At 49.5% G+C, this 14168-nt stretch overlaps 2 protein-coding genes across 2 annotated transcripts; both read right to left on the bottom strand.

Annotated features, from left to right (window-relative positions):
* Window positions 1-413: 413 nt before the first annotated feature.
* TGME49_313475 (hypothetical protein) lies at window positions 414-2332 on the bottom strand. Its single transcript, XM_018782771.1, has 3 exons — window positions 1502-2332; window positions 958-1027; window positions 414-670 (listed from the first exon to the last, which is right to left on the bottom strand). The coding sequence occupies exons 1-3, from the start codon at window positions 1777-1779 to the stop codon at window positions 635-637; spliced, it is 384 nt and encodes a 127-aa protein (XP_018635422.1). The 5' UTR covers window positions 1780-2332; the 3' UTR covers window positions 414-634.
* Window positions 2333-3158: 826 nt separating this feature from the next.
* Window positions 3159-13574, bottom strand: TGME49_313470 (helix-hairpin-helix motif domain-containing protein). Its single transcript, XM_018782770.1, has 12 exons — window positions 13065-13574; window positions 11754-12293; window positions 10958-11047; window positions 10762-10816; window positions 9611-9749; window positions 9047-9092; window positions 8215-8330; window positions 7607-7722; window positions 6145-6888; window positions 5388-5450; window positions 4225-4416; window positions 3159-3570 (listed from the first exon to the last, which is right to left on the bottom strand). Exons 1-12 carry the CDS (start codon window positions 13388-13390, stop codon window positions 3415-3417), a joined length of 2583 nt encoding a protein of 860 aa, XP_018635423.1. The 5' UTR covers window positions 13391-13574; the 3' UTR covers window positions 3159-3414.
* Window positions 13575-14168: the final 594 nt, after the last annotated feature.

Here is a 14168-nt window from a genome sequence, read left to right as displayed (position 1 = left end):
CAAGGAAAATGCGTCCAGAGATGCAGGAAGAACAGAGAAAATCGAGGAAACAAATGAGGCGAAAGTGGTTCATGCCGGACGTTCCCCGTCAAGCTGGTTGCGTGTTCCGAGACAAAAGTCGAAATGCGAAGACGGCAAGAAAAAAGGCAAGCGAACTCGTCGACGAGCTCCAGCACCGCTTTGTGGGTTCCACCGCCAGAAATGCGAACGACAGCAGACTCTTGTGCTGGAGAGAAAAACAGAACTGCATTCTTTCATTCATATGCATATATATATATATATATATATATATACATGTATGACACTGTGTACGCATGAGTTCGAAAAAATTATTCAGATGCAAATATATACATATGTAAATATAAGAGCATATATATATATATATATATATATATATTATATGTATAGGTTTTTGTGGATGTGACTTCACGCATAGATTTCACGGAATGAGTGTACGGGCAAAGTACACGGGTGTAGATGTAGACGTAAAGAAAGAAAGGAATATGCAGAGGATTGAGTACTTGAGTGGGTTGGGCTTGAAGATGTCGAGGAGGGAAGTTGAGGGAAAACAGTGAGGGAGAGCAGGGGAGAAGCGTCGACGAATCGGCGATCAATCGAAGCGCCCTTGTCCAGCTCACCGGACGGATATACGCTCTGCGTTTCGAGGGGACTTGCGAAGAGCGAGAAGAGAAAAAAAGTGACGCCAAAGCTTTCAATGAAAAGAAAAAGTCTCCAGGAGAAACTTTCTTCAGACGCTCTGCGCCAGGAGTCGTGTCTTGTTCTCTTACGTCACCGGGCAGCATGTGACCTCGAAGAAAAGCGGCTCTCGACAGCTAGGGGCTTTTGCTCTCACCCCAGCGCTCCCACAGATAGAGAAAAAGTTGAAGAGAGCGAACTGGAATTTCTCCAGAAGAAGTTCTGCGCCATACAAACTCCGCAGAAATTCGCTTTCCTCACCCTTCGCTTCTTGTCCAGCCACACAGAAGGGGCCGCGCGAATTTGGCGCCGACGAAAGGCAGCGAATTGCCTAGAAAAGAACGAAAAAGCGCGTTTTCACGATGGGGCTGAGACAGCCCGGCTCGTTCGACATGCATCTGCTTTTGAAGTGCGCATCTCCAGTGTGTTTTCGCGAAAAAAAAACGGCGCCACGAGTGTCGATTGACATCAGTTAGCTCGACAATCGACACGGCGCATAAATCCCGGCTGCGCGGGAGGAAACTACAGGGTATCGGAAAGCACTCAGGAAAATCGAGACATTTGAATTTCTGAGAAAGCAGCATTTCCCTCTTGCAATTCTGAAACGGATCGCCGAAGTCGAAAAATAGATTAATTCCCCGGGCTGGACGGCACCACCCGAGATCCGAAGCACCGCAGTTTCGCTAAACAGTAGTCAAGGAGGAAAACACAAACGTTTGCGGTTTTCGATAGAATTCCTTCAGCATCGGAGCGGACCTGTAGGTCAATGCTGGGACTGAAGTCTGTCGACTTTGAAATCCCTTACCTCACCGCTGGCGTCCTGTCTTGTTCACGACGGCACTGCTCGCTGCAGTCCGTCAGACAGCTTGCGACACAAAAATGAGCGCAGATCTCGTGGGCAGAAGTCAAATTCTCATATCTCTCTGTGTCTCGGTCGGTCTGAGAAGAAGGGGAAAGCACGAATGGAAGAGAAAGCCGGAGTGAAATGGTCACAAAATGTCGGAATTCGCTAAATTCGCAAAAGAAAGCGGATACAAAGTGTCTCGGCGGAACGCGAATCAGAGGCAAAAGCACAAGTTTCATAGAGACTGAGCGCACCGCGACAAAGAGGGATCGAGGAAAGAAGGAATTGCCGTTTCCTCTTGAAATTCGCCCTCTAGAATTCAGAGACTAGCAAGAACTACATCTTGAAAGGTCTTCAAATAGTTTGGCCCAAGGCGTATGTATAGCCGCGAAACCGAGATTCGTTTTTTTGCATAAATGTGCTTATGTGCTCGCGTGACGGAATCCGTTTTTTCCAAAGGTGGATGTTTTTCACTGCCAAGAATTAAAAGGTTTCATGAGCAGCATTCTTGTCATAGAAGGAATGGCAAGCAAAGAATCTCGCAGCACGTCTCACCGCTTGTTAACGTCCGTGGTGATCCAAGAAAATCCGTTTTCTCCGGTTTCCTCGACTGAAGACGAATCCTGAATGGCCACTGCTTTGCCACCTCCAGCCGACGTTTCCACTTTTTAGTTGCCATCTTGTTTTTGGTCGGCTCTGCAAGAAGCTTGTCTGGGTGGTACCAGTCCGTGCGGTACACTCTCATTTGTGTAAACCTGTTTTCGCCGTGGTCTTCTTCATGCCTAATTCATGTCAAGAGCCTGCCCCCTGGGACAGCTGCTCGCAAAAAGAAACTCTCAGTATCGTCTTTCTAGAATGTGAGAGCACGATCAACCACGGCGTCGTCGTCTCTAAAGAAATTACCTTTCAGCGTCTTCATCGCGCGAAAGAATGATGGAATGCGCGAACAGGACCTTGCGAAGACTCACTTGCTGTAAAGGTGTATTTTTTCAAAGGGTTTTGCACTTTCAGGAAGCTGCAGGAACTGCGGCAGAGCTGGCAAACAGTGCAGATTCAAAGGTGTGTGATATGGCCTTACCTACACGTTTATGCTGTTTTCTTTACAAGCTACGCGAAAGGCGTGGGCCTACAGCAAGTATCGCAGCTCTGAAAGCAGTCTGAAGATGACATGGTATCGAAGACCCGAGAAATCTATAAATTCCCTTGTTCTAAAGAGATATGTGGGCAGATGTACTGGTAGCTCTCGAGTTTTGCGTCCTTTCACAAACAATCGATACAACGTGGTGAATGGAAATTCTGGAAATGAAAGAGCACTACCCGATTCCACCGAATCAGAAGCCGCTTGCAAGATTACTCCAGTCAAGCACGAGAGAAACACTCAGCATAGGTCATTAACAGATGAAGATAGTCAACTGTTTCGTAACATCGTTTTCTTTTTCTTTCGTATCTTAGAACGGTTCCCTGTCCCTTGTTCCTACTTCTGTGTCGCAAAATGTCTGCGAATACTTCCTCTTCTTGGATAAAAGCATCGCTAAAGCTACCGGTGAGCTCTGTTTGTCCATCGCCAGTTTCGTTTTTATCCAGCTTTCACAGTTACGGCTCCTATAGAGAGAGTCGCAACGCAGGTGTGCGACGCTTGAAGGCCTCTGAATTGGAGACGAACTTTACGGATCTGGAGTTTTTTTATATTCGGCATTCAGTAGCGTCCGTCCAGGTTAGGTAAAACACTCACGCAACTGCAGTGGCAAGAAGTCTTGGAACTCGACGAGAAACGGTACTCACTGCGACAGAGAAGTGTTGTGCAAAACCACTTTTCGAGACAGATACGGATATTTCTCCCAACTCGCAGTGTGTCTGGTTATCGACTCGGCGGTTCACCCAAGGAAGCGACTAGGCAGGGACGGCTGGAGCTTTGCCTCTCGCTTGATGTTCGATTTCACGAGTTTTCTCTTCGAAGAATCTCCGCGTAGCCGTAAAAAGTCCGTCAACGCCTGCAGGACCTTGGTTGTGTACGTTGAGTGACAAAGATCCTGTGCCGAGTCACACAAGCAGCGGACGTCAGCAAGCAAGCAGGCCTCTGTGAGCCTTTCTGGGGAATCCCTAAAGTACATTTAACTCTTTCGCCTTCCCAAATTGCCGGGCCAAACCTTTTTCGCTCGTCTGAAATGCGAGCAGGGCTGCGTAAATGAGCAATGTGCCGCAAGAAGTCAATAACTTACGGTTCATCATTTGCGGTTTCTACACAAATGTGGAAAGCGGCACACGCGCCTCCTCGGAAACGTGTGTTTGAAGAAAAACAGGTTGCGAACCGGCACTCAAGGCGCGCAACAACTCCCGATCTGGTAGTTGTTTTCGGGAGCGAAGAACGCCGCAAGTGTTTCACATCGCATTTCGGGAAATGCTGAGAAACCCATTTCGGTCACTCCGAGCTTCGCCGCGCGGCGGACTCGCGTATTCGGAGTGGTTTCTGTGTCTGTATAGAGTGCGTCAATCTAACTGGCAAGGAAGTTGCGCTCTTACAATGAACAACATAGTGATGTTTTATTAAATTAGCGGGATATATTAACGAAAACAGATGGTAACCGAACTTTAATCTACGCAGCCTATCTGTATTTCCTACTTCTCCGTTGATGAACCGGAAACCCGTCGAAGCCTGTGTTTTCTCTGCGTTTTTTCGCACTCACAAATGCTTGTTTCAGTGGGATCCATTCCAGTTGTCTCCTGAAGTCGCTGCCGCTCCGTTTCACCTGCTTTTCCTGTTTGCACTCGTCCGGAGTCGCTCGAATGTTGGAGAGCGTCTCGGCATCGTTGCTCTCTATCCAGAACAGTTTCAGCTCGTGCTGAACGTGGCTGAAAGTGTGAGTAACTTCCCCTACCTGAAAATGCACACGGTCGGAGAACCCGGCAGATTTGTCGGATCCAATCGCGACCGACCTGAGACACGCACTTGTGGCAGAAAGGACGCAGAACGAGCAGGTAACACACTACGGAAAAAACAACAAGATGACGATCTCGATTCCCAGCAAAGCCGCGAACCGTCGTTCAAAAGCGCGATCCCGCCTGCAAAAACCTACGAGTTGGTCGAGAGGCCTCCAATCGAGCAAAGCAGATTCAAAAACAGACAACTGGAACGAAAAACGGCGGAAAGTGCCCCCGTGGGTGTGAAGCTTTCGAAAAATCGATTGTCTGCGTTCTTCCGTGACAAGAACGTCCAGTTGTCTCCACATCGGAACAACTATCTGAGCAACTGTGGTCACATGTATACACTGGAGGCACCTGCCCAGATCGCCTCACAAGGCAAAAGCGTTCGCAGCCTTTTGGTCGACATAAAAGTACGTTTCTACAGCGAATCACCCGCAGCAATGTAAAACCTTGGTCAAGTAAGTCGGGTCGCGCGTGGAAAAAGGTCTGAGTCTTCACCGGTTGTTCCTCTTGAACTCCTATTAAAGCCGAATGCCTTTTGCGAATCAGGATCGATATGCGACGGTGACATTGTAAGTGCATTTCTTGAATCGTACAGCTAATCTTGAATCATGGAAATCGAATGAAACTTTCAGTCAATGCAAGAGCTTCTAAATACTCCCGTCTCAGAAGACTACTCCCACCGCCCACAAATGGCGCCTCGATCACAACCGATGTGGAGTAGCCTTGTTTAGGATTGCTGTACGCGAGCAATCCAGTGGACTGTTGAAGACCCCTAAAAGAGAGCAACACCGCTCGGATAAAAATGTGAAGCTAGAATCCCCGTTCTACCTTATAAGACAGGCTTCCTACGTTTGGGCACCACTGAATTGGTAATACGCATCACTGGGACAAGAGCTTTTTCTCGAAGAAACGCGGGTCTTACAAAGACAGGGTTCCCAGCGATTACCGCGGCCGTTTGGAGCTCTTGCGCAAGCTCACGGAGCGCCTGCAAAACAGAGAAACATGCAAAAGAGGAACCAAAAGTACACTGGAGAAGACGGAAACTCCTTTGTTTCCGGCGCTCTTCGCGTCGTCCAGGTAGAACAACACAAAACCAACGGAAGACGGCTGCGTTCCTCAGCCAATATCAAAAGTCGCAATTCTACAAGCAAACAGAACGAAGTGACAACTCGTAAAGAAATCTTCGCTTGGCAAAGTGTGGCTCAGTGTCAGTAGAGTTTCCAAACACGGGCAGGCTGGCGTCGCGCGCCTGATGGTGATTTCTACCTTGATCTTTCTTCACGTACATATCAACAGATACATACATACATACATTTATATAGACACGCACTGCTATAATACGTGGATTTAAATATGTATATATATGCATATAGATCTTTCTATGCTTATATATATATATATATATATATATATATGACCGGTGTCGTTTTGTGAAGTGACAAACATGCTCAGGGCGTTCCGTGTAAGTTTATCATTGCCTGCTGTCAACGCAGTGAAATCTCAAAAATGTGAGCACCTGCAGAGATATCGCGGTCCATACGACCCCTCTCTCTCTCGCAGCTTCTGACACCATCCCTAGAGCTCTACCGCTGTGGCGTGTATGGAAGAAACCTGTGAAAACATTTCCCCCTCGAATCTGTGTGTACGTATCTGGGTCTATGCATGCGCACAAAACCCACTTTCTGTGTATTGTTTGAACTTTTAAATCGTGTCTCGCCAGCGCCCTCTCGCTGTTGTTTTTTTAGCGTCGTTGTCGCGTTCTCCCTTTCTCCACGTCGCACCAATTCAGAACTCTCTCCCCGGCCGCTCCCTTCAGGCACAAGGCTTATTCCCAGCCTCCTATCTGTCTCATTTCTTGTCTCTTTCTCCTTCTCTGTCTCCGCCTGCGTCTCTGTCTCCTCTTTCGTCTGTGTCGCCGCTTCTGTTGTCTGTTGAGATCTTGCTTCGTGGGTGTTCGGACGATTGCCGGTCACGTCCTCGGTGATGTCTACGACATCTGAAGACGCCGAGCAAGTGTCTTCTTCGTCTGCATCTCCTTCGCAAACAGGTCGTTTCCTTTTTTTCAGAGTCGCTGCCTTTTTTTCTTCCGGCGTTTTCGCACCCTGTGTGCGGCTTCGCAAGCAACTTGGCACTTCGAGCTGTCCGGCGAGCAAGCCGGCGCTCGGGCGTCTCCTCAGGAGAATCTCCCACTGTTCGAACTCGCGTTCCCGAACCTGTCCACTCGTGTGCCTGTCTTCTCCGCATGCAATTTGGCTCTTTGTGGAGTTGGAGGAATGTCCGCGTCGACCTGTCGAATGCGCGTCTGCGTCTTCGCGCTCTCCAGGAACTCGTGTGACGCACAGCACGACGTAGGATTCTTCAGGACGGCTTTTCGTCGCTTTCGCCACGGGATACGCTGCCTGCTGTCGTTCGCGAACGGCCGCCTTTGCGAAGAAAAGGCGAGAGATGGCACACGAAAGACAGAAAGAAATGTCCTGAAGCGCTCGCGAGTATGTAAAAACCAAGCATGCAAGGCGCAAACATGACGCAAGAAAGCACCTTGTGGTTCAAGTCTCTTTTCAGGAAACGCAGATGCCGATTCAAACATCTGTCAAATTCTTGAGTGATCTGGGGCCTAGGAGAAGCTACGCTTTTCCAGAACGCATGCAAACGGCTCGGAACCCCTGGTCCTCGTTACACAGATGTGTGCATGCGTCGCAAATAAAGACGCTGTGAGGAGACGCCTTTCTTTGGCCTCTGGATACACAATGAAACAGGGACACTCCTCACTTGCACAGAGTCGTGGGAAAGAAACAAAACAGGAAAACTCGGTTTCAAAACACACATATCTAAAACGATACACATTCCGATGAAGGCATCCGGCATTCAGGAACAACTATTTACATACATATACATACATATACATACATATACATACGTATAGATACATATACACGTATATCTATATATGAGAGATCAGAGTACACGTGGATCTATTCACACATGTTCCGGCAACTAGGCATGGGCATAGAGAAGCCGCTTGAAACGTTTGTTCCTGTGTTTACGGTGTCTTCCTGCACAAGAAAAAGTGACACGATACTCGCGAGTTTCTCTGATGCCTCTCGAATGAAGATTCGCTCCTCAAAAATGTTCAACACTCACCTGCGCTTCTGCGAAAGGAATGCACAGCTTGCAGTCTGCCGAGTGGATCTCGCGCCGCGCCTCGCAGGCAGAGGTGCCTGACTTTGCCTCTCGGTTTACGAGGCAAAACTGTCGAACTGGCAAAGAACACGAGAGCCCAAAGAACGCTTGAAATGCCGCGAAACTAAAGCAGTCGCCCTACCTTCGAAACACACGCACAGACGTTTCCAGGCAGATGAGGGGATGCGCGAAACCTCAGGATCACTGAAATATCTACACATGACGAAGGACGCACATCCGCTTCAGTCCAAATACACATGCATAAATGTACACGAAACGATATGCATTGGCATGCTCAGACACATACAGAGGGCTGTACATACACTTCGTTGTGTGGACCACATGTGTGGGGAAGGCTGAGAAAGTGCCTGTGCTCAGGTGTACGTCAGACGACAGGAAACAGGACGGATAACAGAACGATGGTTTTCTCTAGGACGAGAGAGACAGGAAGCTCTGCACAGACTGTCTCCAGGCATCATTCTTGACCTAGGTCATGTAGGCGGTCTGACGGTGAAGTATCCTTCCTCATTGGGGCATCTTCAATTAGGACAAGAAGAGAACTCTACTACCTGGGCAAGAGAGACAAGAAGGCGCGCGAGGAGTGCAAATTGTAGCGCCCAGCTCGATCAACGCCTCCGTCGAAGCTCCTGGCCGTCGCGGGTCTAAAAACGGCGGCATCCATCGGCTGTGCAGACAGCGACAAAGAGACATGCCCTGAAAAGGCTGATCAACTCTCTGCTGAACGAACAGTGCAGAACAACACGGGGAAGCAGTCGAAACGGAAAGCGACAAGCGTTCTGCACACATGCGTGAAGAGAGACTTACATGCGTCTGCATATGTGTGTATTTTTTCAAGACAGACAGACTGGGGTTGCCATACAGATCTCGACCTGCCCGAATACACCCGTCGGTCGAGGCGGGGAAGTGTAGAGCTCTTTGTAGGCTCTTCAAAAGATGGAAATGGACGCGGGAGCACAGACACAAGCGCGCAAACACTCTCCTCCGCACTATGCTTTCCGAACCACTCCATACCATTCACAAAATTACCCCAGTCTCTGTTTAAATACACACATATGTGCATGTACATATATATATATATACGTATATGTATATATATATATATGTATATGCATATGTATATGCATATGTATTGTGTACATATGCCTCACAGAGTGTGGTGATGTGGAGGTGTACTGACACCCGGTTGTCTCTTCGCGTGTTTGTGCCCCTGCTTCTTATTTTCCCGGCTTCCGGAGCTCTCCAATGAGGGCAAGGAAGGCGCATCTACCGAAGAAAGTGCATTTGCTGGAGAGCGCGAGTCGAGCTCCGTCAGCTCTTTGTCGGAGAGATCTCGCCTGAGTTGTCTGGAAACGGGCAGCGTTCCTCTTTCCTCCTTCTCACCTGCAGAACATGGCGAGAGCACGACTGTCTGCCGGCGCCGCGAGGCCTGCAGCCAACTCAGCAGGAGAAACAGCAGACGAGGAGAAGAATCGCAGAAGAAAAAATACGTTGACAGCGCAAGACGCACAACATGAAGAAACTCCCCAAGCTGACGCATTCGCATAGATGGCCTTTCTGTAAACAAATGCGAACTCGCATCAGAGAAGATCCACTTCCTCACAGTCAAGTACGCGACACTGTCGTTTTCGCAGCGTCAAAGCCTCCGTGTGTTCCAAGTGGCAGTGCTGTGCAGAATACATATGCATATATATATATATATATATATATTGTTATGTATACATCAAAATGCATGTAAATAAATGCATATACCTATAAATGCAGATATACATATGCATATGCATATACATATACATATGCATATACATACATATGCATATATATATATATATGTATATATAACGAGTTGGATGTGCACTTTTATGAAGCAATGCACTCAACTGCGTGGCTTTGTGAACGCGATTCTGTCTGAAGAAAGCATGCTTTCCGCGGGAACCAGGCTGTTACCTAGCAAGCGCGCGAGAACTCTCAACACATTTCCGTCGACAGCAGCGGCTCTGTTTCCGAACGCAATTGCTGAAATCGCCCCTCCCGTGTACGGCCCAATGCCAGGTATGGACAGCAGCTTCTCGACGTCGCCAGGCAACTGAGCAAAAGTCAGAGCGAAAGGAAACTCTCCCCCTCGGTGTGCACTCACTCCCCGTCCACGAGGCCTCCGCGAGGCGTCGCCCAGAAGCGGAACGGAACGCAGAACAGAAGCATACAGCGAAGCACAGAGAGAACAGGAACCAAGAGGACGAACGAGACGAAGAGAGAGCACGAAGGCGATCGAAAAAAGCAGAACAAGAAACAGCAGAACGCGAACGCAAAGCTGAGTACGGTGACGTCACAGGAGATGTTGGGGGCCGTCTGAAGGCAACAGCCTAGAGAAATCTCCGAGCCCTCATAACCAGCAAAAAGCCACCCAGCAAACTGTCGGCAGCTCGGCTGTCAACAGGTGAAGCGTGAGAGCGTGAGAGAGCGCATGCAAGCAGCAAATGGCTGAGCGAAAAACACCCTGAAACGTCCCAGACACGCGGGGCAGGACTCGGTTTACTGTTGGAGATTAATGCGGCGGAGACGCTTTCTCTTAGATTCAAAGTTCGCAACAGTTTCTCATACACCCGGGTCGAGACTCAGAACGGTCGTCTTTCTTGACATCTCGACTCCAACCTACAGCCAGCCAAGATACAGTGATCTATCTCGCAGGTTCCGTCTTATGGCCGGCTACACTAGATAGATCAGAAGGCTACAACGCACAGCAGAAAACAAGCAGTACAAACATCAAGAGAATCACTTTGATAGTCGCCGTTGGCCCTCGCTTTTCTTATTCTTTAACGACGAAAGCACCCCACACTTCTCTTCCATGTCGTCGCTCTTTCGTCTGTCTTTCTCTCTCTTTCCTCTCTCTCTTTCACCTCGTTCTCTCTCTCGTCCGTCCTCATTCCGCTGACGAGGAGCGAATATTCGTGCAGACTGCATGAAGTCTGTGGCTTCTGCCTTTCTCCTTGGGAGAACAGTTTAAAGACACAGGTCGCTTAGTAGCATTGCGAGAAGGCTGCGAGGTGTGACGCTGTTTACAAATATCACGAAAAAAGCAAAAGGCACGCAACTCTCACCTCGCCGTCAAACTCCTGCACAACCGTCTGGGCGCCCTTCAGCAGTTGCCTTGCCCTGAACAAAGCAGAGAGGGTGCCTTTTTGGAAATTTCATGCATGTCGAGGTTTGCAGGCCCCCAGCTTCTTCGCCTGTCTCCATAGGTCTCTGAGCAGTGCAAAACGAGGCAGAAGACACGCGTTCTCCCTTTCTTCTCACCGGCGGTAGTAGCCTAGTCCACTCCACATCTGCGAAACTTCCTCCTCGGTTGCCTTGACTAAGTCGCCGACTGTCGGCCACCGAGACATCCTGAAAAAAGAAAACGAAAAATAAAACAGGGGAGAAAAGACAAGCGACTCTCCACACACGGGGTGGCGAAACGATCCACCAAGGGTGAGGGAAACAAGTCCTTTTGAGTTTGCCACCGTCTGAAAGCGGAACCCACACAAACAGAACGGCCTTCACATAGATAGGAAGACACACACAGAGGAGCACAGAAGCGCCGGCAGCTGCGCAGAGAATGTAGATCGAAACGCATGCATCCTTCGATGTACATGTTTCTGGCTCAAGGCTTCTGGCATTCTCGCGGCGGAAGCAGTGCTTCGAACTGGGCTAAACAACTGCATGCAGCAGTCGCCACCTAGCCAGATCCGCTGTCTCTGCAACAGTGCACCCAACGGGCAATCAAATACTGATGAACCGCTTTCCGGAAAACAAACGGTTCAGCTGAGAGAGAAGGCCATTCACTACCAAGTCCCAATGCATGCGTGCTCAATTCAATATATTCTAAAACACAGACATAAAACATGTTTATCAAGATACATACATACATACATACATATATATATATAGATTATATATGCATATATATATGTATATGCATGCGTCCATAAAGTGTAGAGGGAACAGAGACACACACTGAACGAAAGTGAAGGTCTCTCTGTAGAAAGTGGAGAGAAACGACTTCTAGAAGAGTGTTTAGGAAACGAGCAAACAGCCGAGTAGGTGGACCTACCATCTTTGCCAGTAATCAATGACCGTGCAGACTTGCGTCTGCTGAAGCATGACCTCGCTCACCCACACACCATAGGGGGATACGCGCCGCGTTGCCTCCTTGCTTCCTGCTCTGTCTACTTTCTCCTGTGCTTCTCCTCGATTTAGTTTCGCGATTTTCTCCGCTTCGCCGCAGGCCGCAACGCTCACAGACTGAACACGTCGAGGCTCAGACGGCGGTGACGGGGCACATGCATGCAGGTCTGCCTCCCTGCAGTTAGCGCCAGCAGAGCGAGAACAAGAGGAAGAAGAGGCGGACGAGCAAGGAGAAGAAGACGAAGAGCAGGGAGAACAAGAAGAAGATGAAGACGAGGAAGAACAAGAGAGGAAGCCGGACGAGCCCTGGGGTGAGTTGCGTTTCATGCAGGTTTTCGGTTGCTTCGCGAAGAAACGGAGAATCGAAGGAGTGGATGTTCCGCCCTCGCCTTTCTTCTTGCTGGGTTGCCGCCCCGCTGTGGCTGCGCGTGTTTCATTCCAAGACGTAAACGGCGGCGAGTCGCCTCTGCGGGGAAGCATTGCGCCAGGAGAAACAGCTGAAAAGTTCTCTTGTTTCTCCTCGAAGTCTCATCTCGACGAGACTTAAGCCAGCCGAGGCTCTGCTGTCCAACAGAACGGCACCGTAGTAGCTGTCTATGTTTCTTTGTGCGGTACACTTCTCCTCCGCAGCGCTTCTCATCGAACTGCGCGAACCCGCGGGAAGGACGGTCCCCTCAAAAAAGAACAGGCGAGAGTCAAGCCTGTTTGGAGTGCATGCACGGCATGCAGAGAGGTCCACGGCAAGCCGGCGACACGAAGCAAGGAGAAAGAGACAGGGTCAAGAGGTCAAGAAAAGGAGAGAGCACCGGAAAACAGAGAAGAAAGCCAGAGACCAGCAGGGGGAGGACATGCGCAAGACAAAAAGGAAGAACGACAGGTACACGGTCTCGAAGAACAGTCCCAGAGCGAAGAAGAGAGGCAAAGGAGGAGACAAGAACAACAACGCACGCAGGCGAGAAGGGGCGAGGACGCAGAGACGCATGCGAGGCGATGAAGGAAACACGAGGCTCCACAAAAAGACAAGACATCTAAGGGAGAAGACGGACGGAAAACACTGGAGAGGCCGAGACACGAAGCAGCGAGGAGATCCGAACAGAGCTTCGCGTAAAGCAGGCACAGCGAAAGAAGCAGTGCACGGTGGAAGGCAAATGGAGAAACCAAGTGCTGTACAGACACTCTGACGCGGACTGTATCTCGCTTCGTGTGTGAAGGGAGGAGAAACGACGTCGGGGCTCACCTCCAAGGGAGTCTTCGGCGATGCGCGTCAAACCACGAGAGCAGAGAAAGCCGGAAATCCGTCAGAGCAGAGACGTCCGGAAGAACGCGACGGTGGTGATACGCCATGCAGGCGCCACAGTCTTCGCAGGCCAGTCTAAGCAACTCCAGGTCTTCCATGTCGCTGCACGAAGGAGGCTCCGCACCCGCAGAAGAAGAGAGAGAAGCAGAAGCAGAGAGATCAGTCCCCACAGAGGTGGGTGAATCAGGTGAGAGACAGTAGGTTTCAGGTGGCGGAGACACCCCGCGTCCGCCTTCGCTTGTCTCACTTGGGCAGGTCCTCCCCATCTTGGGCGTTTCCCAGCGTCTCTGCTGTGTCTGTGCCACCGTCTCGCAGCATTTCAGGAGCTAAAGAAACTCGAGAGGTCGACAACGCGAAAAGAGAGCGAAGGAGCGTTTCCTGGCAGACCTCCTTCCCCTGTGTCAGACGCTCTGCGAGAGAAGTCGCCCTCTCCACTTCTGGGTCTCTCCGTCAGGTGTATGTACACCTGGAAATACCTTCACAAACCGATCCAAACACCTCACACACCATATATACCTACATGTACATATATATATATATATATATGTATATATATGTATACATATATATATGTATATATATATATATATATATATGTCTTTGCACACATGCGTAACTCGCTATATATGCATATGTCTGTATATGTGGGTGTCCAGAAAGATTTTTGTGTGTGTAGATCCTAGGAGATTTACGGGTGAGAGTACTCGGGATGAAGATTGAGAGATGACAGCTGTGGCACTAGTTTTTTTGAGGACGACCACCATCGCAATAAGATATCGAATCCTTCGTCCTCTCTAGTTCTCGCGGGCTCTCTGGGTGTTTGCTGCTTTTCCTGCTGCGTAGATTCTGCCGAGAGGCTTGCGCTGTTCACAGCCATCTCAGCCGTAACGGCTTCGACGAAAAAGAAAGTCGAACTTGATATAGAGGCGATCACCTGCAGGAAGGCGGCCTTTGCAAGCTGAAGAGTTGACAAAGCCTTTGAAGGGAAAGCTGTTCGTTCCTCTTCGCAGGTAGGAAACAGTCCGAGGCTCTGTCGAGCTGGAG

This window comes from Toxoplasma gondii, chromosome XI (genome assembly GCF_000006565.2).
Source record: "Toxoplasma gondii ME49 chromosome XI, whole genome shotgun sequence".
NCBI classification, from domain to species: Eukaryota; Apicomplexa; class Conoidasida; order Eucoccidiorida; family Sarcocystidae; genus Toxoplasma; species Toxoplasma gondii.
This window is presented reverse-complemented; position numbering and strand designations above follow the sequence as displayed.

What these genes read in the sequence shown, in the direction of transcription:
- TGME49_313470 (XM_018782770.1), bottom strand. Translation starts at nt 13,390, where the DNA reads ATGGGGAGGACCTGCCCAAGTGAGACAAGCGAAGGCGGACGCGGGGTG. An exon ending in CGCCGAAGACTCCCTTGGAG is followed by an intron (nt 12,294 to 13,064) that starts GTGAGCCCCGAC and finishes GCTTCCCCGCAG; the next exon opens with AGGCGACTCGCCGCCGTTTA. An exon ending in TCGCTGGGAACCCTGTCTTT is followed by an intron (nt 4,417 to 5,387) that starts GTAAGACCCGCG and finishes GTGCATTTTCAG; the next exon opens with GTAGGGGAAGTTACTCACAC.
- TGME49_313475 (XM_018782771.1), bottom strand. Translation starts at nt 1,779, where the DNA reads ATGAAACTTGTGCTTTTGCCTCTGATTCGCGTTCCGCCGAGACACTTT. An exon ending in GACAGGACGCCAGCGGTGAG is followed by an intron (nt 1,028 to 1,501) that starts GTAAGGGATTTC and finishes GTTCTTTTCTAG; the next exon opens with GCAATTCGCTGCCTTTCGTC. An exon ending in GGCTGGACAAGAAGCGAAGG is followed by an intron (nt 671 to 957) that starts GTGAGGAAAGCG and finishes GCTCTTCGCAAG; the next exon opens with TCCCCTCGAAACGCAGAGCG.